The sequence below is a fragment of the Cygnus olor genome, chromosome 25 (assembly GCF_009769625.2).
Source record: "Cygnus olor isolate bCygOlo1 chromosome 25, bCygOlo1.pri.v2, whole genome shotgun sequence".
NCBI lineage: Eukaryota > Metazoa > Chordata > Aves > Anseriformes > Anatidae > Cygnus > Cygnus olor.
Window position 1 is genome coordinate 2,840,078 of NC_049193.1, and position 26,363 is coordinate 2,866,440.

Genomic DNA, 26,363 nt, shown 5'->3' on the forward strand with positions numbered 1-26,363 from the left:
AAAAAAAAAAAAGCAAAACCCACCCAAAGCCGCTCTAAATTTGAGGGAAGAGCGAAGGCGGGCGGCATCGGCTGGAAAATGCATCTCCCTCGGAGCTGCATCGTCCTCCTCATCCAGGGGAGCATCTCGCTGCTGGTGAGCGGCTGGGGGAAGGGGAGAGGGAAAGGGGGGGCTGCAGGGGACGGGGGGGTCGGGCAGCCGAAGGGACGGGGCAGCCTTACAGCCAGGATCATTTCCCAGATCGTTTTATCCTCTCTCCCCCCCTCCCCCCCCCGCCCCCAATTCCCTCCACTCCCCCGAAAAAAAAATCAAAAAAAAAACATCCCAAAACTTCTGCTGTTTTGCAGCGGGTGGGCAGAGGGCAGGGTGGGCTCACAGATGGGGCTGGAGATGGAAGTGTCGTCCCCCCCCCTCCCGATCACCCCAAAAATCTGTAGCCTCCCCCCCTGGCACCGCAGCCCTGGCACAGCTGCTGGGGGCAGCCCCTGCGCACCCCCGGGCTGGGGGACACGGGCGCAGGCTGCCACCCGCAAGGCCGCCCTCGGCTTCCTTGCCGAGCCCTTCGCACCCCAGGGATGGCAGCGAGCATCTGCTCGGCAGCCCAGCACCCCCAGCTCCCCACCGAGCCCGTGCTGGGATCGCCCCCGAAGCCCCTGGTGGTTCTCCCCAGCACGAGGGGGCTGCAGCATCTGCCTCCTGCCGGGACAGATGTGGTGCTGTGCACCCACCCAGCCCGCTGGGTGCCCGCTGGGTGCCCGCTCTGCCAGCACCCACAGGTGCCAGCAGGGCAGCCCCTGCCCCTGCCCACGCTTTTTTTGGGGGCTGTGGCTGGTGCCAAACAGAGCCCCCAAGCTATCAGGGAAGGGAGGGGAGAGGAGTTTGCGGGGAGCCCGTGCGTGGCCGTTCGGGCGCTGGCATCTCCCCAGGATGGGGAACTCGCCTCTGCTGCTCCTGACCGCAGCAGGGTTTGGAGGTCAGAAGAGGGGTCCACGGGAGGTGCTGTCAGCAGCAGAACTGGTGTAAAAGCCACGAGGGCACCTTCGCCACGGGCGTACCTGGGCATCCTCCCCCATAGCACCCCCTCTCCCCAGCAGTGAGCCCCTAGGGAACAAGGAAGGTGTCCCCACGGAGCTGCCCCGCGGGGCTGTGAAATGCACCTGCCCCAGCTCCTCTCACCCCTTCCCCGAGCGACCAAGGGGAGAAAAAGGGAAGGGAAAAAATGCTGCCAGAAGGGAAACGTGGGTTATAGAGAGAAGCAGAATGGGAAGACGGGAGAAAAGGGACATAAGGAGAATATGGGTAGGAAAGAGGATGGCTGGGTCATGCCTGGAGACACGGGGTGAGCAGAGAACGAGGCTGGGCTGGGAGGTAGACACCCACTGTCCTTCTTTCACTCTCCACCATTGCTACGTTCAGGTGACCTGTGGCCAAGAAGAGCCAGGGGAAGGTGCAGAGCAGCACGAGCCCAAGACCCAGGAGAGAGCCCAAGCGCAGAAGGCGAGGGGGCTGCTCTCCCCAGAGGCCGTGCTTGCTCCAGGCGTGCTGCAGAACGTGACCCTCATGGAGCTGGTGAGCAGCTCACGGGAGCTGTGGGATATCCTGGATAACCTCTCGGAGCGGGACCATGCTCCGCATCCCAGAGGCCAGAGGGACTTGGGGCCAGCCTCGGGCAAACTTAAAAAAATTTTCGGCTGGGGAGATTTCTATTCCAACATCAAGACGGTCAAGTTGAACCTCTTGATCACCGGGAAGGTGGTGGATCACGGCAACGGCACGGTCAACGTCTTCTTCCGCCACAACTCTACGGGGCAAGGGAACATCTCCGTCAGCCTCGTCCCCCCCACCAAGGCGGTGGAGTTTGACCTGGAGCAACAGATCTTCATCGAGGCCAAAGAATCCAAAATCTTCAACTGCCGCGTGGAGTACGAGAAAGTGGACCGCGCCAAGAAGACCACGCTCTGCACGTACGACCCCTCGAAGACCTGCTCCCACGAGCACACCCAGAGCCACGTCTCCTGGGTCTGCTCCAAGCCCTTCAAAGTCATCTGCATCTACATCACCTTCTACAGCATAGACTACCGGCTGGTGCAGAAGGTGTGTCCTGACTACAACTACCACAGCGATGTGCCCTACTACCCCTCGGGATGAGGAGCTCTGCCCAGCTCAGGATCCCCCGGTGACGAGGGGGCGCTGGGGGGGGCGGGGGGGAGGGATGGGGATGGTTTTTAAGCGGGGTGGGAGCGCAGCGGTCCCTAAAAAGCAGAAGCGAGGAAGGAAGAGGAGGGATTTCTGTTTTCCCCAAGAGCTCCAACGTCAAGAGGAGGAGTTGTAGGCGATGGGGTAACGGCATTGCTAAACCTGGTGTGGATCCGTGGTCTTTGGAGACAGGTACGCAAAGACAGGGTCTGAAACTGGGATAAAAAATAGGACATAAACCACAATCAGGACTTGCGTTTTCTCAGTGCAATAATGGATTTGCCTGGATCTAGGCCATGTGGTCCTGAAAGGTTGGCGGCCAGGGAAAGGTCGCCTCCAGGAGCAGGCTTGTAGGGCCTGGAGCCAGGAGAAGACCCCCAGCAGGGACAAGGGCACCGATGCACTCCGGGGCTGGAAGCCAGCCGTGGGCAGCCCCCCCATCCGGGTGCCAGGAGGAACCAGAGCTGGGCTTTCCCCACATGTGGGACAGCCCTCGGGGTGCAAAGGGCCGCGGGGATGACAGTGGGGCAGGGAGGTGTCCCTTCCCGGGTGCCACCCCACCACAGCTCCCAGCTTTCGGGGACCGGGCCCGCTGGCTCCACCGGCTCGAGCAATCCTGGTCGAATCTGTCAAATCTGCTGACACAATATATGATTCATGTGTTTCCCCTGACACCGTGTGATTCATGCGTTTCCCCTTCATCTCATCCGCGCTTCCCAGCGTGCCGCCCAGCTCCCCCAGCGCCCGCTCCCCCCCCTCGCCGGAGGCGCTGCGCGGTCTGCAGTGCCCGGGTGGCGAGGTGCGCGCCCGCACGCGGGAAGTCAAGCTCTGACTGTAGCATTTCGTTTATTTTGAAGGAGAAAAAAAAAAGATAGTGTTGTCCTTGGGAAAGAATAAAGTTTTTACGGTGGCACTAAGGCAGGTCAAGTGTTTTTACTGCGAGCTAGCTCAGTCTCGCTGCGGGGTAGGAGGAGGAAAACAAGAGGGGACAGGCGGGAACATGGCACAGGGCACGGCTGTGACCCGGCTTGGCTTCTCCCCGTGCCTGCACTCAGCTCTGCTCAGATTCACCTGGATTCCTTCCCCCCGAAAATGAGCGGTGGGTCCTGCTTGGGGGGGCTGCCGGGACACAGACCCCTGCCTTTACCACTTCCAGCAGCACGCTTGATTGATATCGCTCGGGTTAGGACCAGGTCTGTGCCCTCACTGGGTGCTCCCAACCTTCCCTGGGCATCCAAACTCCCGGCTCCTGCTTTGCCTGGGGGCACATTGGCTCCTACAAAGAAAAAAACAAAAAAAGGCAGCTTCCCCCTCCCTACTGTGCCTTTTGCCCCCAGATTCCCCCTATCCAGCGCACCAGGCCAGCTTAAGGCAACAAATCCCCTTAATCCAACAAAACCCCAGCCCATTTATTAGCTGGCTATTACCTCCAGGGCAGGTTTTATGCTTCAGCCTTGACAAGTCCAATTCTTTCCTTCGCTACAGACTGCGGCCAGGTTTGCCGGGTGCTGGTGCGCAGCCGCCAAATTTCCTTGCGTGCACTTTTAGAGCCTGGCAGAAGCCGGGTCCAAAATACATCGAGCAAAGAAAGCCTTTTAGTGCGATAAATCAATGAGATGACTTTTACTGGGAGAACAAAAAGTTTCCAATGCTTGGAGAGCACAGTTTCAGGAAATAACAGGACCGGTACGTGGCGGTGGAGGGAGGGGAACCATCGCACAACCCCACAGTCCCCGAGCGAGGTTTTGTGGTCGCTGCGAGGAAGGGACACAAAAAGCCCCGTTCAAGCCCTTTCTGCCAGCACAGACAAAACAAACAAAACCACCCCACACAAAAGTTGCTCATTGGGAGAAATTTCAGACAATTGCCATTCGAAGAAACAGAGCAGGCAGCGGGGAAGAGAAAAAACCAGGCTACAAAGGATGCACCATTGTCAAAAGTGATGTGGCAGCAGCAGTTACTAGGAGACCAGGACGGGCCATTATTCGGGCTTGGGAGAAGAGGATTCCTGCTAGCAGAGTCACAACCTCGAGAAAAGAAGGATTTCGCTGAGCTGGAGGGCAAACAATAGAAGGGAAAAATCCCCACACCCCAAATCCCCATGCCCCCAACACCCCCATTCTCAGGATGCCCGGTGGAGCCTTTGCACCAGCTCCTTTGTGAAGATTTCCCTTGTTAAGAGGCCGGCTCGAGGTTTGGTGGGGTGCATTCGGTCACAGCTCCCCATTCCCAGCTTTGTGGGGCCCTGCTGCCACTGCGAGCTTGGCCACGGAGCCGCTTCTGCTTCTCGAGCGGAGGAGTTAAAGCCCTGCCACTGCCTCTGCTGCAATGTTACGCAAGGAGCCGAGGCTTAATTTCTTTCCCCATTAGCAGACGAACATGAAACAGATTTGGGGGAAGAGCGGAGATTTGTCCAAATGAAGTTCCGCGAGCTGCAAACTTCACTACAAACGAGGCGGCGTGTAATGACGGTGGGAAGCAGACTTCAAAAATCCTCCGTGACACCAGAGTTCAGCAAAGTGCCGCCGAAGTAGTCACAGGCAGTTTTGCAATTAGAGCCTATCTCCATTTATAAAATGCAGCTCCTTATCGCCTCTGATAACTCAGCGGACGGCTGATCTCTTTGTCTCCAAAGCAGGAAAAGCCCTGATGGGAACTACTCGCCGCTGTCATCTCCAGCTACACGGTGACCGTTCTCCATCTCCAGTAATTAGCTTGCTTTAGTTTGTTAATACGTTTTTCCTCTTCCCCACCAAATCCTCCTCATTTAAATTTCATCGCTCTCCCAGCCCAGCTAACCTGGGCTTCTGCACATTTCCAAACGGGCTGCCCAGAAGAGCCTGCTCCTCCCTCCCACCAAAGGCAATCAGCGGCCGTTAATTGCACTCATTAGGCCTGCCTGGTGGGGACCGGTGCAGCCAGGCTGCTCAGCACCAGGATGAGATGGGGCAGGATAAAACCAGGAGCTGCTGCGATGCTGCAGGGACACGAGCACCCGAGCATCCCGGTCCCGGACGCCCTCTGCGCCCCCAAGGGTGCTCCCAGGGGGGTGGCTCCCATCGCTTTGGCCTCCCTCAGCTTTCAGGGCTGAAGCGATGCGACTGCCACCATCTTCCTTAAACGCTGAATATTTGGGTAATTCTGCAAGGGCTGTTTTCCACAATTCTGCTCGCAGTCCAAGCTCTCCTTTGTTAATTTTGCCCTGTATCTTGAAAAATAATTAGCAGTAATCAACCAGAAATCCATCTCTTCACAGGTTTTGAGTCCTCTTTGCCTTTTGTAATCTGCCAGTCAATCAGACTTTGTCTCTCTGCCGTTTCCTATTTACCATATCCAAAAACCAGCGGTGGCCTCTGATTCAAATTAGACTCTCATTGCCAGCTATCACCTTCAAAATGTGCTAATGCATTACTCCAGGATTTCAGAAAGGACAAATCTCACAGGAAGGCACAATTTAATGCAAGGATGGCACAACCAGAGCCCTCTCACCGTTACGACAGCTTCGAGGCATCAATTTTCTCAACTCAGGGTCAGCCAGCTTTTTTTCCAATAATAAACATTTTTAAGCAGAATCCAGTCAGATGCTGAGATCTCAACCAAGAAAGAAGTTTGTTAATTTGTACAGAGGCTTTTTATGGACAAGCCACAAAAGGTTATTGCCAGAAGAATCTTACTTAATGTGAGAACTCCCTTACAGGCATGACAATCACGGAGTTGCCAGCCTTTGGGATTTTCACCAAGATTTGGAGGAGTTCCCGCAGCAGGGGCTGAGCCACTTGGATACCTGAGAACTTCAGCTTCCAGAGGGAAAGAAATGGCTTATCACAAAAACCTTGGGAAAAAAAAAAAAAAAGGCTTAGATATCAATTCACAAGTATTTGTGTCAATTTGTGTCAGATTTTATGATTTCCACATCAAACTCATATCACAGTCTGTCCCAGTTTTCTTTTAGGAAGGGTTTGGGCTGTTGATACCAAAACTACTGCAGCTCGGCGAGCACGTAACTTTTTGCTTGGGGGGCACGGGGTGGCTATTGCAAAATATAATCCCTTACTTTCAGATTTTGCTAGCAAAAACTAAAAGATTTCCAAGTGGATTCACATGCAAAGCACCGCTGTAACCTGAAGGCAGGGCTCGGCCGCAGCCCTGCTCCAACCTACAACCATCGCTTGCAGGTTCTGGGAATGGAAAAGCATTTCCATTTCCGTTGCTTCTGGTTTCGGTGCCTCCCCGCCTCTCCTGCATGGGATCATCGGAGGCACCGCAGCTCCCGTAACTCCGCGGGCTTGCTAGGACAAACCCAGCCCTTTTGTTCCTAAATAAAACCACTGAGGTTCTGCCTGGCAGAGGGAACCCTGAGTGCTTTTACTACACAAATAAACAAATTTTACAGTTTCATGCCCAAACTATCAAGTGGCTATTAGCATCTTCACCGAGCTTTAGCTCCTATGAGCTAGGGCTGCGTATGTCCAATGCTGCATCTTTATGGGGATGATTAGACTTTAATGAGGTCTAGTGAGTCAGCCAAGCCTTTATGCTTGTAATCTCCCATTTCAATAGCCACAGCAGCTCCTGGATGCATTAATACCGCTGGTTCTCCTGCCACACTCTTCTCTGTGCATAAAAGCACCGGATCTTGCCATTGTCGTTGCCACCAGTGCCAGGCCAGCGTCACACCAGCCACGGGGACGCAGCCAGCGAGACATCCCTGGGATCAGATGCGGGAGAAGCAGCAGAGTCAGGGCAGCGCAGGGTCCTGGTCCCACTCCAGCCGGTGGTCCCTGAGCCTTTCGAGCCCTCTTGAAGTCTCTTCTCTGTGGCTCGGGGTCATTTTGCAGTGCCAGCGCAGGCTGCGCTAAGGAGCAGCATCTCATTCCCTGGGCGGCGCGGCAAAGTGGTTCGAGAAGCTTAATTCCTGGGCATAAATCCTGGTCGCGCTATTGGCTTTTCTGATAAACTTAACCAAGTTATTCCAGGCCTTTGTCTAGTCTGCCTTATCTCTCTCTATAAAGATAATATTCATTTGCCTTCTGGGGATGGAGAAAGACTGCACGATCATCAAGCACTTTGGAAATCCTCCACTGAAAGGGGAGGCAAACAGAAATGATTATTCATGAAATCCCCAGTGTTATGACTTGTTATTACACGCAGAAGACTAAAAATGCAAGTGGGCTGAATGCATCGTCTATTTGATCTAAGAATTATTACAGTTTTGCCAATTAGACCCAGAACCCAAATACAACCGCTTCCCTCCTCCTCCTCCCGCTCCCCTGCCAGAGCTTAGCACCAGCTGCTGTCTCATAAACACCACCGTTTCCCCATCTTCCTGCGCTTTCAACAAACTCCAAAAGCAGCAGGTCTCTGATTGTTTTCCCTCCAATTAATGGCAGAGAGCACTGCTCTCCGAGAGCGAAGCCGCACCGTGCAACGTCACGTCGCCAAAACAACCGCTCGCCCCTCGGTGGCTTTTTTCCTGCCCGAGAGGGAGCCGTGCTGAGCTGGGGGGTGAGAAAAGCACCCTGTCATCCCCCCCCAAAAAAAACCCTACAGCAGCTCTCGCCTACCTGAGAGCATCACACACCGCATCAGCTGGAGGGATGGGGCTGGAGGCTTAAGCAGCCGGGCTGCTCTGCTGTTCAGTGCACTGGTGGCACGAGGGCACGCAGCCAAGCGCCGGAGGAATCGGGCAATCTGCTCCCTTGGGGGAGCTCGGCGCGTACATGCTGTTCTGCAGAACAAGGCCTGAACCTCCTGGTGGGAAGGCAGGATTTACTTTTGCCTGAGAGGTTTCCAGACCTACCAGAGCACCCATCTGCTCCCCAAATGTCTTCTTTCCCAAAGAGGAGGTGGGAGATGCTGTGCAGTAAGCCCTTCTCCCCCGGTCCTGTAAGGTCACTGCTTGTGGGGCCGCTCGCAGCTTGCTGTGCTGCTGCACACCCGTTAGCAGCAGGACCAGAGCGAGGGCTTCCTCTCGGGCCTTGTTATATTGCAAACAGAGTCAAAAAGGACTGAGGAGAAGCGGTGATTTTTTTTTTTTTTGGTGTTTTTTAAATAGAAATATTCCAATTTAAGTACCATATGGATAAATCCAGCCTTACCGGGGTTGTACAAAATCATCCCAGAGTGTTGGGGTGTGAGGGCCGCTGCAGTCACAGCTTCTGCATGCACAGGAGGCAGCGTCGAATTTGCATTTGCTGCCCAAACATCCCAGCCGGACCAGCTGGGGTCTCAGCTCCTGAAGCAAACCCGCAGCGGAGCTCTCGCTGCGAGCAGAGCGGGGCTTAGCCAGCACCAACGGCTGCAGGAAAGGTCTGGGCGAGATGGAGCTGAGCAGGTCGCGGAGGAGAACAGGGTCAAGATGCACACTCACGTGGCCCCAAATGGATGAACAAGGCAGTGGGGGGGGGGGGGGGGGAGATTTTAGGGGTATATATTAAATATCTGAGACCATCCTGAGTCACCTCCACGTTGTGGAAAGGCTTCTGTGTGCTCAGGGCTCAGCAAACCTCAGGTTGCTTTTACAAAACCCCACCCTCTTAAAAAAAAAAAAAAAAAGAAAAAACACCTGAATAAATGCACCCAAAAAAATATATATATAAATAAATAACACAAACAAACCAAAACCAAAACAACAAATAGCACCCAATAACGGCCAAAAAAAAAAAAAAAAGCCGACTCCCCAGCCCCTAGCACGACCACCTCCAAGCCTTTCGGCGAGCCTCGGCGGCTGTTTCCAGCTGAAGGAGCAGCTGGCTGCTCGCGAGGGGCTGAGCGGCGCTGTCAGCGCCTGCAGCGGCCGGCGGTCCCCCGGGGGTGAGGGGCCACGGCGCTGGTCCACGCGCTGTCACCGCTCGCGAGGCCGGCACAGCTGCCACCATGGCGCTTCAGCAGGTGAAGCGTTGAAATACAGCGAGGGATTGGGGGGGGGGGGGGAGTAAAACACAAGAAAAGGAGAGAGAATTCAGACACGCACAGGAAAAAAAAAAAAAAATGCTGTCAAGAGGCAGCGAGAAGAGGACGGGAATGGAAAACTTGTCCAGCTCGCTCAAATCCCTCCAGACCCTAAGTCCTCTGCAGAGAATTCCCAGCTCAGACCGTTTCAAACCCCACACCTGCTTGCACTAAAAAAAATGCTAAATAATTCAGTTTCTACTTGTGTGCTCTACGAACTGCAGAATCCTCCTGGCTCCCGGAGATTTGTGCGGTGGTTTAGGGGGGGGAAATACCACCCGGCTGGGGCCGAGGGAGGGGAGGCTGGCCTGTCCCCTGCCCGACACGGGACAGGAGGCTGGCTCCGGAGCCTGTGTCGGCGCAGTGGCTGCGGCACACGGGGAAGGCTGACGTGCCGGGGACAGGATAAAGGCGGGGAAGGAGGGGGGCTGGCGCATTTTCCACCTGCCAAGCTTTTCTGATCTGTGGCAGATGTCTCTCCGCTTTCAAACCGCATCAAGAAGTGTCCGCTTTCATCTAGCCTCCTCGTTGGGAAATTTTCCCAGAAGGGGAAAAAATGATCTTCTGCAGTCGACTCCAAGCGTCGCACCGGCAAGGACACATGCCTGGATCTTCGTCGCGTCCCTGTGGGGCCTCATCCTGGATCGGTGCTGCCCCGCTCCCCCCGTTTCTGCCAATCCTTCTGAAAACCGAGGGCCCGTTGCCCACCCCAGTCCCCCCGCCCCATACACTGGAAGGGCTGTGGGGTGACCCTGCTGGTGCACGTGCCTCCTGAAAGCCCCACACGTGCTCAGCAGGGACACAATCCTACTTCCCACGCTATTTCCCAATCCCTCCATGAAGGAAAATTCCTCCACGAGCAGCTAAACCGAGTTTTCCTGCTGTAAAACAGCCTGGAAGAAAGCACGAAGGCCAAGGGGCTCTGCCAGAGGTCCCCATGGGTGGCCTGCAGGTGGCTTGGCCACCCCAGTCCCCCAAACCGTCAGGCTCCAGGAGCACCCACCTCCCCCGGCTCCGTACCACGTCTCCATCCGAACTACCCTGACATGGGTACGTGCTTTTGTGAGCTACTTAGTAAATGGAGTTTTCCTCCGAAACGTTAGCCTAGCACGGGATATTTCACTAGGATGAAGGCAGTGGAGGAAATTGAGGAAGGCAACTATAAACCGAAGAATTGAGGCAGGTGCCTCGGCTGAAACCATCTCCTGGGAAGGGTTCTGCTCAGAGACTCGTGCTATGGGCAGAGCGGCCCTAACAAGAAGGAAATCCTTAGTTTCAGGCACAGAGGCTCTTAAATTTTATGTCTTGTTCAGAAAACTACAATCCCAACAAGAGAAACAATGAGCATACGGCGTCTAAAATGAGATCCTCAGCGGACTCCACGCACGCACGCGGGACTGACAGTTAATAAAGAAGCGAAGACAGCGCACGGCGGAGCAGCCCAGGAGCCGGCTGCGTCTACACGGCGGTTTGAGGATACACCGGTGGTTTATAAACTTCTTAAAATTAGTGTCTTAAGGCTGCAATTTCAACTGCTGTGTTCTCTTCTTGTCTCCGATATTAGACATCGTCCCACCGAGACGGCGGTCGGATGCTGAGATACCCGACACACAGTCTCTTTTACGCTGCTGTCTTCCTCTGAGTGCTTAAAAATGTTTGCACCCAGCTCAAATTGGCACTTTTTTTTTTTCCAGCTATAAGGAGAAGCCTAACCATCACTGCATTTATTGTTATCCCCCGAGCAAGTGTTGCTTACCTTGCAGATTTTATTTTGATCTCCTTAGCCCACTGGTTGCTCTGGCATTTTGTCACGGGAAGACAGATATTTGCTTATACCATCGGTGGCCAGCTCTGTGTTTGCAGCCTCTGTTACCGCAAACATGATATCTTAATTAAGGGACTTGTTGGCTTGCTGAACTCAGACAGATGGAATCTTAATTCAATTAGTATACTTTAATTACCTATTATAATAGGACTTTAAAAAAAGATGGACACAAGTGAAAGGTTTTCTGAGCAGCAATCAATTGTATCATATATTCAAAAAGAGTAAGTGGTAAATGCTGTTCTGCAGTTTCTTTCTACCCCTCCTCTTCCTCAGCCCTAAAAAAGGATGAGTTTTATCTACAGTTTTGGAAATGCTGCCTCTTCTCTCCTTATGAATTGAAAATAAGCCAAAGTGGCAACGCACACATAAATCATCTGGAAACCGGGATGCCTGTGCGTTAACCCATGTTCTCCTGACATCTCAAGCTACAGCAAGCAACCTAAAAAAACGGATGTATTTTTGCTTTACAGACTGTAACCCGCTTTCCACATGCGGATGAGCGAATGCCAGTAAAGAAGTCTGAACTTGATTTAAAAAGAATTAATCTTGTCTTAGGACACAAGGATGTGCCAGGTTTCTTCTAGTCCCTTTCAAAATTCTTCTCTAACAAAAGCCCTCCATAAATAAACCACGGAAGACTAAAACAGTAGTTGGGGTCGATTATAAGGAATCTACCTCTGTGGTTGATCTGGGACAACAGGGATAATAAAGTCCTGACTAATAGGTGCGGAGGACGGAACTCTCCCCATAGCTGCTATTTTGTGAAAAGTGCTCCTTTTGAGGTCTGTTTCGATCACACAGGGTTGTTTGTGCCCAGGGATGGAACTAGATTTTGGAAAAACATCCCTCCTCATCTGGCTGGAAGAGGGCTATTTCACCCCCAAAGCGCCACAAGAGCGAAAGCAGGCCTCGGGAGACAATTCCCCATTTACATTTTTATGAGCAAAAGGGCGGGCTTGGCATTCTTGTGATTTTTTTAAATTTCTATTTCGGGACCGAAGCTTGGAAAAACAGGTGGAAGCTTAGCTTCCAATTGCTTAAAACTCTTTGACCACAAGATGTGACATTACGGCATGCTTGCAACATCCAATAAACCTTTGTAAACAAGGTCCTGGCCCAATTTTTTCTTGGCAGCTCTCTAGCCACGTGTCCCCTGCCAAGAACAGGGTGAGCAGAGGGAGTGGCAATGCAAGCGTCCCCAAGCCTCCCATGCTGACAAACGGGGAATACGCACGAAGACCCAACTCTGGGCACGGCTTCTGCTGACACTGCCAACGATGAGACCCTTGAGTGGCAAAGCTGTGCTCTGAGACTTGCCTATTGGGTTAAAAAAAAAAAAAAGGCATTTCTGGTAAGATGGTGAGAGCTACAATATAGCAAAGGTTTGGGACTGGTTCATTGTCTTGTTTTTAAGAAGTTAGAGTTGAAAAATAAAGCATTACTGGATGTTACTGATACTTCAACACAGCCTACCTATTTTCCAAGGTATCATGCTCTCCTCCCACTATTTCTAAAAGCTTATTCTCTCCTCCTTACATTGCTGTTTTAGAGAAACATCCACCCACGTGTTCTTTGAGTAACACCAACTTACAGCCAAAGGTTTCAAACATTAGGGGCAGGTAACAACCCACATTTTAGATAACTGGTGGCTGTTCAGCAGGAAACGTCTTCTGAGAGCAAAAAGCTGAGGAGCTCCTTGCCACGTGCTGCAGGCTGGCGGTGGGGAAGCACAGAGCTACCCAGCAAAACAGCTGGGGCTTTTAAATCCACAGCATTTCGCCTGCCCAGCAGCCATGGCTCAACTGACACAGCAAATATCCCGTACCTACCATTCTGCATCATCACAGCCAGCAGAGGAGCTCCGAAGAGCACCAGTGCTTGTTCACAGGCAGCAGGTAAAAGGCGCTGTTATACTCAGCAGTATAACAAAACCACCACTTATGTCCTACAGCCCAGCTCCACGCCATGCTAAAGCGCCCACAATGACGATGAGCTCACAGAATTACACGTTTTAGAAGTCCCAGCAGCCCTGGAATGGGATGGAATGATTGCTGAAGTGCTGAAACATAGGAGAAGGCTTATTTAAACATTTACCATATGTGAACCACCTCTCTTTTTCCCTTGTCTTTTGAGACTTCAGCACCTAGAAAGAAATCTAGCTCAATAAAGAATGCTTCGTAGTTCAGCTTTGTTTACAGGCCCTGGATAAGTAATACCTGCTACCCAATTCAGGTTCTACCATCTGCCGCATCACATGAGAAATCAAATCTGCAAGGTGGTTTATTTGTGATTTTTTTTTTTTTAAATGCAGGAGAATCCGAGTTAGGCAGCGCCATCACGCCGGGCAACGCAGAATAAAGGGACAGTGTTTTAATTTCACATCCTCTAGAGACAGAAGTCGGTGCGATCTGTAAGAGTATCCCCAGCTCACTCATGTCTGAACGTTCTCCAGTTGCAAGCGACGACCACGAGCGATGCAGTTGCTGCCTGCCTCTGCGCAGAGCCATTGCACAGGGCAAGTTCAGCACGCGAGCAGGTTTCCTGGCAGCCCACACGCATTTGCGGTGGATGAGAAGCATGCATGCAATGAAACACTAACGCGGCTGCACGGAGATAGCACGTACTAACTCGGAGGCTGCTGCCGGGTGAAGACACCATTACAGAACACCATTCTCTCAGTTAGGCACACCAACAGCGAGTCACACTAAGATCTCGTCCAGCTTTGCTGGTACGGTGTGCAGGATAGAATCCAGTCTCCCCAGTCCACAAACACAGACTACAGAGAGAAAAAACTTGCGGGTCTGCTCGTGCCCTCACCACCAGCCACGCAGAGCACAGGCCAGTTGTCCTTGCAAAGGGCTGAGAGACCCGACGAGTGTCTGACAAATGATGGAGCTGGCTACGAGCTGCAAGCCAGCCACAGCGCTCCCACAGACTAAAAACTCCACATCCTGTTTAGCTATTTTTGTCGAGTGTTTTGTTGTTTGGCAAAAATTCAATAATAAGCAATAATTTTGCCAGCACCACCTGCCTAGAGGAGTGAGAAAACTTAGTAGGAAAGAAAGGAAGCAAGGGCACAAACTGCAATGCAGCAACAACCAGAATCAACAGCGGGGATCTCTCCTCTGAACACAAAACAAAAAAGCAACCAAAACCTTGTAGTCCTGCTGTAAATTTAAAATACGTAGGCATGGGTAGGAGAAAAGGCTCCATCCCAGCTATGACACACAACAACCTTAAGAGTTATCATTTATACTGCTTCATGTTACCATGTTAAGGACAGTGCTCCAGATAAAAGTCCTCCCTCCAGGCATCCCATTAGACGTGACAGCAAGGAGATTTGCAGACGCCCCTGGAAGGGCATCGCTCTCCAGCATGCCCTGCTATGAAATAGTGAGGACCAGCACACCCACCTCTTTCCGTCAGAACTAGATCCCTCAGCCTGATGAAATGCTTCTCTGCTAACATTTAGATGACTCAAAATGCTCGGGGTTAACCCCACATCTGCTATGAGGCTTCCACAACTGGAACCACAGCTTGAAAATGGCTTCATTTGTTCCTTTTCATCCCGTCGCTTCTCGACGCGCAACCTCTGGCTATTTCAAGGCTCAGGAAGCTTCATTAGAAGCTTGGTACAGTCATCCGAAGAGTTCTCATCCTCAACACTGCTCCCCAGTGGCACAAGTCAACAATTTTCAATCCTTGCTCTGTCTCCTGATGGCAGAGCTCAAAGTTAGAATTAGAGAAACCATTCCAGTATAACACAAGACATCATTTCGCTCCTGAAGGGCTGGGGGAAGTGTTCCAGTTCCCACCCAGTTCATCATCCACTATATTACCTTTTTTTTTTTCTTTTTGCCATTGATGCTTTTCAATTATTCAAAGAGGAGGCCTACATTTTATACCGCTCCTGTCTGTGATTTTTCATAATTTGATGGAATAATTGCAATCTTCTCTCTATCCCTTCCCAATTTACCCCATCAATTAACACAGTTCCTCAAGTGATTTTAATAATTTAGTCTGGGAGACAAAGTCTAACGTACTAAGTAGGAGCAAGATGCAAAATCCAAACCTAAACTTGACCCAAAACTCAGATGATTTTCCTTGACTGCATCCTGCCTAAAAAACTTCAACCAGGTTAAAAGGCCAACTCTGATGCTGAACCGCTCCTGCTTTATTATACAGATTTTCTAAAAGCCTGGCAGGCCACTGTAATTCATTTCCCCAACAATTTCATGGGCTGTCATGTTGTTTTTTTTTTTTTTCCTGTTGCCCCACTGTTTCTTTTGCCCATTGCCTGCCTGCACAATTCGTGCTGGCACTCGCATGCTGCAACCCCTCTTGTTGTGCACACATCAGCAATGCCAACAGCAGTCTTCAAAGTTAACCTCACACACAGAAACGTAACACACACAGCACCGGGATTGCCAAGGCGCTATTTGCTGCAGCATGTGTCTGAAATTGCAGCCAAATATCCAAGCGACCAGCAGGTCAGGAAAAAATACACCTTGTATAATTAAATGTCTTCGTATTAGATTAACAAAAAGAAGTCATTAGAAATAAATGAGTTAAGTAATTCCACAACACAAGTTAAATTGCAGTCATGAGAGAGAGAAAAACTGCATGGCCCAAGCTGACTGAACAAGATAATTATTTTAGCAAAACCTTTTGCAAAATAAATTGCACGGAAGTTGAAGAACCTTCTGAAACGAAGTTTAAAAAAAAAATCTTTGGCTCCTTCAAGGAAGTGGGAGAAAGAAAAAAAAAGATGGTATTGTGTCCTTAACAGCAGTTTGAGAACCAGAACAAAGCCAGAGAGAGTTTCAAAGCACAGCAGCTCTCCCCACTCTGCTGTTTGTTCTGCTCATAAGCAGACAAGCTGTTTCCTTTCATCTGGAAAAACTCACACAATAAGAAAAATACCTCAATAGAATCTGACTCTGTAATAACAAAGCCCAAGGGGCAGCCAGAAAGAAATCTTTTGGCAAGTAAAAAATATTTGGTGTTTGGATCCTCAGAGAGCACCGACTGCTTCTGGGTGTAGGGCACCCGTACATCCTACCGCTGCTGGAAGAGGTCAGTGGATTCATTGAGGTGTTTCTCCTCGTCTCTCCTCCCCACACCCAAATGAAGGCTGCAGCCCCTGTAGGTCAGCACAAAAGCAAGTGAAGGAAGCAGGAGCAAGGAGATAATAGGGAGAAGGAAGCACATGAAAGACTGCACACGGGGATGAAACGTCTCTCTGTAACACCCTTGAGAAGGGGGAAGAGGAGGAATTAAAAGCACAAGTGGAGGGCTTGACCTGAATTCTGAATCTGAACCCATGGTGCCTATACTGCGGTTCAGAAGACATGGCAAAAAACTCTCTCTGAAATATTGTTTTGATAAATATGCCATCTCCTTGTGGAATTCAAATCTCCAACTGTTCAACTGGCATGGACATCTCTGCAGTAACAACACATGCCACAGATTGTGAGTTAACTTGAATTACATTTCAGATCTGGGGAGGGGAGGATGTCAGTGGGAGGTTTATGAACAGTATGCCCTAGCTCTGATGTTGTTATAACCAGATGGCTTCAGCTGTATCATTTACAATAAAAAAAAAAACAACAAACAAAAAGAAGTGAAGTGACAAATAAATCATTAATTCACCTGCAACTGGAACAATCTGAACAAGTCGCCTCCTTCACATATCTTATTTCAGACCTTCCATGTCAGTGTATTCTGAAAATGCACCTGGCTCTGCAGGAAGTGCTGGGACAGACAAGCCGCAGAACAGATTATTTTCCTGCAGGTATCTCTCCACCCTCCAGGGAAGGAGGCTGCCAAAGCTGTATCGCCTTCCCATAAATACCTCCCCAAAAAGGCTGAGGATATGCGATGTCAACACCCGTTTACTTTCTTCTAGGCACGTCTGCTTCCCAGGGAAAGGCAGAGCCAGGGATGCTCCTCGAACAGTTGGTCACTCTAACATGACAAGGATAAAAGGTCTCGTTCAGGTTTGAACATTTCAGTAAACAATGCAGTTACTGCAGCATAATTAGACATCACTGAGCCACACAGACAACTTCTGTAATTACCTGGCAATGAACTTTTCACGTCTGTATGCAATTATAAGCTAGAAATGCTGGGTCTGAGTTCTGACACCGTAGTGGGGAAAATCTCCTAATGACTAAGTGCTTTGCTTACCTAAAAGGAAATGCATGCTAAATCCAATATAAAAGGAATTAGCAGAGTTGAAGCAATAGATGTAATATGGGAATTTGTGAACCAAGCAGAAGGAAGGCTTTACTATACAGACGGCTGTGTATGTTTATGATGAGAGCCTCGGTGGGGGAACACAAAAAAAAGGGCAGGGACCCTCTCATGAGTCACCATCTGATAAAAATAGACAGCAGTTAGATTAAACACGTGAACGTGTGAATGGAGTTCTCCTTCACGCGAGGGACAAAAGGCTGTAAGAGAAGTATGATAACAGAATGAAAAGTCAGAGACAACAGATACCTAATCTATTTTCTAGACAAAACAGAGTTATTCTCTCTAATCCATTATGTGCCCTACCTGACCATCTTAAGGTCAGATCAATTTGCCACTGCCGTGGCACTGCGTATTTCAATTTAACCTCCCTGGATATCTGGGGCTAATGATGACATAAATGGATGGTGTCTCTCCTACCGAGACATCCTGCATTGCACCTTAATTTTATAAAATAGATGGTTTATTATACTCTTCTCCCTTCCCACGTTTAAACTTAAGGCCAGGTAAAACACAGGGCTATGGGTCAGCTTCAGAGCTACTGTTAAAACCAGTGTCATCTACTATTTCAGTAATACACACTGCAAGAAATAAAACAGTTTTGTGCACAATATTCCTTACTAAATCCCATTCGAGTTCCAGGAGCAGCATGACGCTATCATGACATGGCAGCAGACTGAAACCAAACCTTTTGGGAGCTGGTCTTAAACTTGAAAGTCTTCAAATTGAAACAAAAAAAGACAACAGATACCACACAGTACAAAATAGTAATTATTTATATTTTCAAAAAAAAAAAAAAGTTACCAGCTATTTTGAAACTTCTTCCCTGTAAGAAGAGTGACTAATAGAAAGGAACAGGACTGGCTCCTATACAGTCAGCAAGTCAGGTACAAACAGTTGTTAAGAATCATTTAGCAACTCAGGACAGGGACTTTTGACGCAGCGTTCATGAACAATAAAATTTCTCCTTTTTTTCTTAAAAAAGGTGGAGGAGGGAAATAAAGCAGGGAAAAATGCCAAAAACATTTTCCACAATATCTAAAAACAGTAACTGTTGTTCTTATCAGACGGCACGCTCCAGATCAAGGATTTTTCTAGTCCTTTCAAAACCAATACAGACTTGCCAAAGGCTGCCTTCAGTCTATTCACACCCTCCAGAACACACAGCCTCTCACTGTCCCCTTTCACTTCAACCTGTCATTTTATAAAAGGTGTTTTTTCTTTTTTTTTTCCTTTTTTTTTTTTTTTTTTTTTGCAATTAACATACAAGTGCTACTAACAGAGAAACTGATCTTCTTGTTGCTGGATGGCAATAAGGAGTTACACAAACGTCCAGTTTTTAGCTCAGCTGGAAGGACTTAAATTCTCTTTTTTGATATAAATACTACTGGAGCTCCCATCAGGTACTTCCTTTCCAGAACCTCACTGGAAATTCTTTTTAACCCCCCAATGCTCTCTCCAAAACTAAAATGTCCTCTTGCTCCAGGCATCTGACGGTTTGTTCTGTGCTGCCAGACGCAGAGATGTTGTTTTCCCCCAGTACCACTGCTGGGTTATTCTGACATGGGTCGGTGCCTAAACCGAACCCTGTACTTAATTGACTCAGCCAAGTCGAAGGGAACACACAGACGATGCAGCGACAGGGATTTGTTAGGTTGAACAGCCCCAGAGCCCCAGGCCCACCCTCCCCCCTCTCCCCAAGTTACTTGGTGCTGTTTTAAAAAGTCTGGGTGTCACGAAGCAGTCTCTTCCCCCCAACAACAGAGTATAAGCTCCACAGATTTCGCTGTCTACCTGGTGGTCAAGGTTAGAGCAGCAACAGCTGATGCTGCTTCCAGAAAAACACGGGGTGTTGTGATAGACAGGACTTTAGGATTGCTTCAGTCGCTTACGTGGAGGTCCCAGAAAGGGACACTGTGCAGAGGCCAAAGAGCGATATGCCTCAGCCACCAAATGGGGATGTGATACTACCATAGACTTCCAGCCTGATGTCTCCATGACGTCAGAAGCATGACTAGAAATAAGAGAAAATAAATCTGAAGTTATTGTCTGGGGACAACAAGGATTAACAGTTACTTTCCACACGCTTAAGAAACCCGACATTTTCAGTATACTGTTTTAGGATCACTCCAGATGCACGTTTTGCAGAGATCACAAGCTTTGGCTCTGCTGGTGCAACTGTATGCTGGACAGTCCTTCACCCTAAGGATGAAAAACCTCAAACATACACAATCCCAAGTGGATGACAGCAGTAACGCAATGCTCATCTACCCTGACCCCCCAAGCATAGGAGCATTTTCAATCAATATAGAAAATAGTGAGAAAAACTGTGTTAACTACCAGACAGGACTAAAAAATGTTTCTGGACAAAGTAGTTGGTCATCATTTTGTATCTACGGAAAGGTCTGTTGTACTAGCAGTTGCAAATAGTCCCTCAGTATCAGGGAGTACCTGCTACCTAAAAGTTCTCATGATCTTAGAAAGAAATCCAGAACACCTCACTAAGACAGCTCTGCTGTACACTGAACAGTCCCAGCAGGACAACAGTAACCAGCCCTTAGGGCAGTGCCACTTCTGGGATGCCAGATAAATGAAGGACCACAATGGAAGAACGGAAAAAACCAACCAAAACACAGAGGAGAATCTCCTCTGCATGTGACTGCTCACGAGATGTTGCATCCCGGAACAAGAGTAAACTCACTAATTAATGAAGTCCACTGCTTGAGTTTTCAGTTGATCAGCACTATGTAGGTCAGCCAGAATGAGGATCTCCGCCGCGTTTTCCACAGACAGGTTACTGCACAGTGCATCCTCACACATCACCTTCAGACGTTCCAGAGCGTACTGCAAAATACAAGCCAAAGTACAGTTACAACGAAGAAAGCCTGAGTTAGCCTGAAGTGAAGTCTTACTTGTGCTGCTGCAGTAACAAAACTACTCTATTATGCTGAACAGACCTCTTCACTTTGCTACATGGATCTGAACTGTACTGAAAGAAGTGGTGACCAGTGAAAAAGGAGAACCATTGAGTGCCCACCCTGAGGAAAGCAATGGAGAGGAAGCATACCCACCATAACTCTCATCCCAGGCTTCTTGTCTTACAGGCTTACTGGTGCTGTGTTCATGCTTTGGAATGAGAATTTCTGCTCACCTTTAATACTACCTCAGTTACTTCAAGGTACTGAATGCTAAAGCCAAATCCTTATTCTCACTTTATTACTGCATGACAGTATTACCCAGATTCAGTAGGGAGACCTATCTAACAGTGAATGCTCCATAGGTGTTCCAGGGATGTTTAGGCAGCTTTCACTCAATTTCTTTGCCATTAATGACCTGTAATTTACAATTAGCCTTGCTCAAGTACATGCTACAAGTTTAATACTGAAATGCTAAATAAATGCTCCTGACTTCTTGCAGCTATCTAGCTGGAAACAAAACATCACAGCTTGTCTGTAAAGCCCTAGCAAAAGCCCTACTCTCACTTCACATTCTCAATCTAAGAGTTTCCACCATTCTATCGTGCATTTACCTCAACATTTTTTAGATCCACGGGGTTTGGCTGTGTCATTGGTTGGAGAAATTCAAAGGACATGCTTAGCTGAGTGCCTTCTAATAAAATTTCACACTCTACTTTCTGCAGCACTTCAGTCAGCACTGAAACATGCAGAGTCAGCCAAGATTTTCAAAAGCAACACAGTAGTCTTGGGCAGGCTTCTGAAAGGTCAATACTCAGAAAACTCTAAGTCACTTGTTATCAAGAAACAAAACCCATATGCCAAACCTCAGTCTTTTAGAATACCACAGCTGTGCACTACAACTGAGATACTTCTGAAAATCTCGGTATGTGTGAAGTGGTTGTGTAGGGTTTTGTTGCTCTTTGGATGAAACACACTGAATATCTCTGAATATTCTAGATCCCGTAATTACAATTCACGGGGATTAGGAGAGTAGTTAATTTGATGCAGTCCTTACATAAGTAGTGACATTAGCTCTACATAAATTGTCCTACAGATTGAACACTTTAAGTCTCCCTCACGTTATGACTTTAACTGAGCGGCATTTCTAGAAAAATAATCTTTAAGATCATTATTTTATTTTTTATCTGAGAGAGAACTGCATTTGAAGGTATCCTTCATACTGTTTATAAGGCTTTTTTAGACAACTTCAAGATGGCATGGTATACAAACACCAGTTCTTCACTGTGTGTAGCCACATTCAGAAAAGATACCAGACGTATAAGGCCTGCTCTGTCAACCTGAACAGAGAGCCGGTAACCAGCTCATCTGCAGGATAGCTGGAGTGCTTACCATATGATAAGCTCTATTGCTATAAATTGATTTTATATTCTGATTGAGTTGAGTGTTATGATTACATTTAGATGAATAATTTTAAATTATAGGAACATTTTTTCACTTAAGACTCAGCAATAATAATTACTTCAATTGAGGCATGGCACTCATAACCAGGACAGTTTTCTCCCGTCAGAACATCTGAGAAGGCAAATCAAATTTACTTGCTTAATCTGTATCAATAACTAAAACAGTTTCAAATGAGGGGCAAACCATTAGTTTATGTTATTGTCTGTCAGTAACTTAAAATGCAGCAAACGAAGCTTAAAATTATTCCCTTTGTAAACTGAATATTCTCCTCCATGCATGTACAATTTTTATTTCGATTTCACTACGAATAGCTCAGCTTCTAATTACATAGTTGGGCAAAAGTAGCCATTCTGGTCTCTCAGGTACCAAGATTTCCCCTTCCCCCCTTTCTTAATTACACTTTAAAAAAAAAAAAAGAAAAACGAAAAAAAGCCCTACCTAATAGCGTTCTTACCCAAGAGGCTGAAATAGTATCTCCTGGGCTCAGAAGACGTGTTTTGTTTTGGTTTTGGTCTAATTACATATTTTCCCCAAGAGATGGGAGGAACTCAGAAGAAGCTGTTTCGGTCTCTTGAGTAAATAATAGATGTTTTATGTGCTTTCTTGAAAGATTTTTTATTTCTGCTTTTAAAAGACACACAATGAGTTTAAAAGGAAAAAACCTACATTAAAAGCCAAGAAATTCGAAGTTAAAGCCTACTCTGTCCTTAATGTACTGCTTCTTGCTTACACTTGTCTCAGTTAAAGATGGTATGTGTGCTCTCAATCAATACTCTTTAAATATTGAATAAAATATGTGGCAATGATTATAATCAGGCCAAGAATCTGCCTGCATTTATTTCCTGTTTTAATTCTAGTTGCAGTGGACTAATAATGGCGTATGGAGCATTTCACCTCTAAGTCAGCATTTTTGCTTAAGCCCAGGTCTGCAGTGACAGGGGACTTGATGGCTGTGTGGTGGTTTGCGTGGAACAAGGTTACATGCATCCACATCTAAAAATCCACCACCCTATCTGGCACCCCCAAGAGAATCCAAGGACTGAAGAAGCATGGAGACTGAACTACGCTCTCACCCCTAGAGGTGGTCCCTCCAGGTCAGAGTTGAGGCACATTGGCAGGGCAGTGTGGAGAATCTTGCACTGCTGCTACCCGTGCTGAACCTGTTCGATGGATAAATTCAGGACTTAGTCTCCAGTGCTGTCAAACTGGCATCTTTCACCAGCACTAAGTTCACTTTTAAGAGAAAAAAAGAAAAAGGAAATAAAATTTTGGTTATATATTACGAATTTTCACTGGTTAATACGGCTCACTGGCCAGCAGAGCACTCTCTTCTGTCCTTGGTGCTGCAAAAGGAAGGAGGCAGAGGCTGGCTGGCTAGGCCACAGCGCTGTGCCTGCTACACGGGGACTACCAGCAGCCTTCCAGTCAGACCATCCCCGGCACCTCCCTGGCAAGGACCCTGCAAAACCACCGCAGGGTTAGGCAACGGGGCTTCCTCCAGTGCACCCCTTCTCTCCTCAAGCAGCAGGGACTGCCACTGCAAAAAGAAAATAAATAACAGGACCTTCCCACTCTTGGCTATCCATCAGTTTAGAGCATTTCTTGAAGCTGCTGATACCAGCCAGACCAGAAGGAGAAGCAGGCCCTGTTTGCCAAGACAGAACACTACTTTTCAGACTTAGTAGTAACCATACTAAAAAAAAAAAATTATATATATAGCCAGGTCCATCTTGATTTTTTCTTCTCACCCCAAGCTCTTATGGTAGATTAAGTTGAATAGAAATGTCCTCTGAAATTTTAAAAGTCTTAAAAATGAGCAGTAGAGACAGACATTCCTGATCATTACATGTTAATACACGTAGCTCTAAGTATATGTATCTATACTAGATCCAAGTTTACCTACAAGCCACAACCATTCGATAGAACAATTCAAAGAAACTGCCCAACCACTATCATCACATGAAAAGCTTACTGCAGGAATATCCAAGGAGCTCTGTGTAAAGCAAGGCACATGTCATTGCTGGTTCTCTAAATAGCCATAAATCCCAACTGTACCTTGTCAGCAGCTGCCAGCAAGTCATCAGCCATTTTGTCAAGATTTGGTGCCTTCCCCGTGTAAATAAAGCACATCATTTCCTTAAAAACTTCGGGCTCCACATCATTGATTTCAACCCGATTCTGTACCGGAAAAATGAAGCTTATTAAGATCCTGACAAGATGCTAAAGGCTCCCTTCCACCCAAGCTCTTTAAGTATTCACAGATTTGCTACAAACTATTCAGAACGTGTATTACTTGGAGAGAAAAAAAAAGAAAAATAAGTGGATGGAAAAAGAAAGATTCTGAGTAGTATTGCACAGCCTCTACTTCTCCCTATCCCACCCCAAACTCTTTCCCCTAGAGTTAGAAAGGTAACAATTGCCTCCTTGATCCCTTTCTTCCACCCTTCAGGACAGCTGAAGCAGAGATCTGCATCTAATGCGAGAAAAACAGTTAAAAGGAGACAGTAGTCACAAACACCAGCTAAGAAGTTAACTGACCAGTGATATTAAGAGTTGACCAAAGAGCTATTCGCCTAGCTGGAAGAGTTCTCCTCCTTGCAGGATCTTACCTTTTTACTCTCTTCCATCTCATGCTCAAACATGGCGCTGAAAACCGGGGAACGTGCTACAGCAGAGGGAAAAATAAAACATAGTTAGAGATGCTGTTTTACTCTTCAGGAGGAGCTAAGTGTAGCCTGCCAACATCAGCAGCCATCACGATACTTAATGAAGGAAAAAAAATTATGTATCTCCTCTAGCAGACAGGGCCAGTTGACTAGAACTGGTGAAGCACATAGGTTGTGACGTAATGTGGCCAACGTAGCTTCAAAGTGGGAAAACGTGTTTGCAGGAATTTCCTCAGTCCTTTCAAACAAGGCTGAAGAGCACAGAGGCAGTAAGGTAAGTTTCTTGACTTTATAACAAAGTATTCCTCTGGCAACTGTTTCTTACAAATGTTTTAGGAATATATTATAGTAGACTACAGCCACAAAGGAATCCTCCTACCGTCCTCTCTTTGCGGGGGAGGCAGGCAATTAAAAATGGAGTAGATATTTCTTCCTTCCCTATAACGGTTCACAAAAAGCCTTTTACTACAGCTCTGCAGATAAAAAAGCTGCAGAAGCCTCCTTTAAAGAAGTAACTCCAAAAAAAAAAACACCAAACAAACCAACATCACCAAAACAACCATAAAACAACCGTATCAGAGTATTTCACTTGTCATTGCACTGTCGTCTCCTAACCCACTAAGGCTCACCCAGCTCAATACTCACCTGCTAGTATGGCTTTGTGAGCCTGGAACTCCTGGCCTGCAACACACAGGCAGCAGTCCGTGAAGCGCGAGTTCTCCCAGAGTCCTCCCAACTCATCTGCCAAGCGGCACTCTGGTACCTTCACCATGTTCATAGTATTTTGGCCGGAGATATTTACAGAGTCTTGTACCACACTCACCTGGGGGAGCGGAAAGAAACAAACCAAAAAGTCATAAATCCACACTGGAAAACCAATCTCCCTACATGAATTTTTAAAGTTGTGTGCATAAATTAATGGCACTTCCATGCAAGTTAACAACAGCTTTATTACATGGCTTTCCATGGAAGCAGAACTTTAAATTTTCTGATTTTATAGACAGCATTCCTGACCTACTTTTTTCCTTCTATCAACACTCTGAAACCCTCCCAAATCAATAATGCAATACAGACAGAAGTACAAATGAAAATGAAGTATACAGAGCTCTTCTACAAGTGAGCACTTCATCCACACATGCATGCAAGAGCAGTGTCAGACCAGTGCAGGACGTTCTGAGCACCTCGAATGGTTTGCTGCTTTTGGTTCAGCACCAGAATTTCTACTTCTTGAGAGTTTGATGTTTCCATCACATTAAAAATAAAAAAAAATAATCAAAGAATACAAGTGGATTAAAACAGGAACTTTATGCCAAATAATTAAGAATTTTTGGAGAAGGTAGGTAAGACTCCTGACCACCTGCTCCAAACCAGACATGGTTAGGCAGAGACCATATGCAACCATCCTGGCTGATGAATAACCTACACAAAGGGAACAGTTAAGAGTCTATTCAGTACCAAAGCATTATTGTTAAACACAGTAAATCGTATGCCTTCTGTAGCAGACTCCAATTAGAAGAGATCAGAGTGACTAATGCTACCCTGCTATAACAAAGAATAAAGGAACAAGATGATTGACAAGGAAGCATATGGGAAACTATTTGCTGGATTTGCTGTCAAATCCAGGTTAAATTTCAGCTCTATTAATAAGCAATGGCCAAAGGAGAACAATGGACAGCAAAGGAAGCTTCCCAGTAAAGTAAAAGTAGTAAATTATGAAGTGAGAGAGATGACAGAAACACCTTGTTAAGGAAAATCTGCTGACAGCACATACCCCAACTCTTGACAAACCCCCAGTGGGTTTCTGATGGCAGGCACTCTTGGGTATTCCAGTTCATCTTGTATAAACTATACAACACTCAAAAATGAACAAATACCAGATGTTGCTTGCCAAAAAGCACTAATAATGATTTGCTACAGCAAATGTGAGGAAGGTAATACTCTTCATCATTAATTTGACTGCTACATCTTTTTGCCCTGTGACTTCCAGACCAGTAACACGGACTCAGACTCATTAAAAAGAAATTCTAAGATGCAGGTCCTCTGCTGGAGTCCAACACTGCAAGTATTTTTGACTGGTCTGTGATCAATCTG

The 26,363-nt window shown here is 47.6% G+C and overlaps 2 protein-coding genes across 2 annotated transcripts in view; one reads left to right on the forward strand and one right to left on the reverse strand.

The window, feature by feature from the left end:
- NXPH3 (neurexophilin 3) lies at positions 1-18,506 on the forward strand. Its single transcript, XM_040536901.1, has 2 exons — positions 1-135; positions 1,417-18,506. Exons 1-2 carry the CDS (start codon positions 79-81, stop codon positions 2,146-2,148), a joined length of 789 nt encoding a protein of 262 aa, XP_040392835.1. The 5' UTR covers positions 1-78; the 3' UTR covers positions 2,149-18,506.
- Positions 18,433-26,363, reverse strand: part of LOC121059450 (speckle type BTB/POZ protein) — a 13,297-nt gene continuing 5,366 nt past the window's right edge. Inside the window, 5 exon segments of the mRNA XM_040536325.1 lie at positions 18,433-19,241; positions 19,929-20,071; positions 23,662-23,784; positions 24,216-24,271; positions 24,918-25,095. Coding sequence (XP_040392259.1) covers positions 19,097-19,241; positions 19,929-20,071; positions 23,662-23,784; positions 24,216-24,271; positions 24,918-25,095 — 645 coding nt within the window. The 3' untranslated portion in view covers positions 18,433-19,096.

What these genes read in the sequence shown, in the direction of transcription:
- NXPH3 (XM_040536901.1), top strand. Translation starts at nt 79, where the DNA reads ATGCATCTCCCTCGGAGCTGCATCGTCCTCCTCATCCAGGGGAGCATC. An exon ending in AGGGGAGCATCTCGCTGCTG is followed by an intron (nt 136 to 1,416) that starts GTGAGCGGCTGG and finishes TGCTACGTTCAG; the next exon opens with GTGACCTGTGGCCAAGAAGA.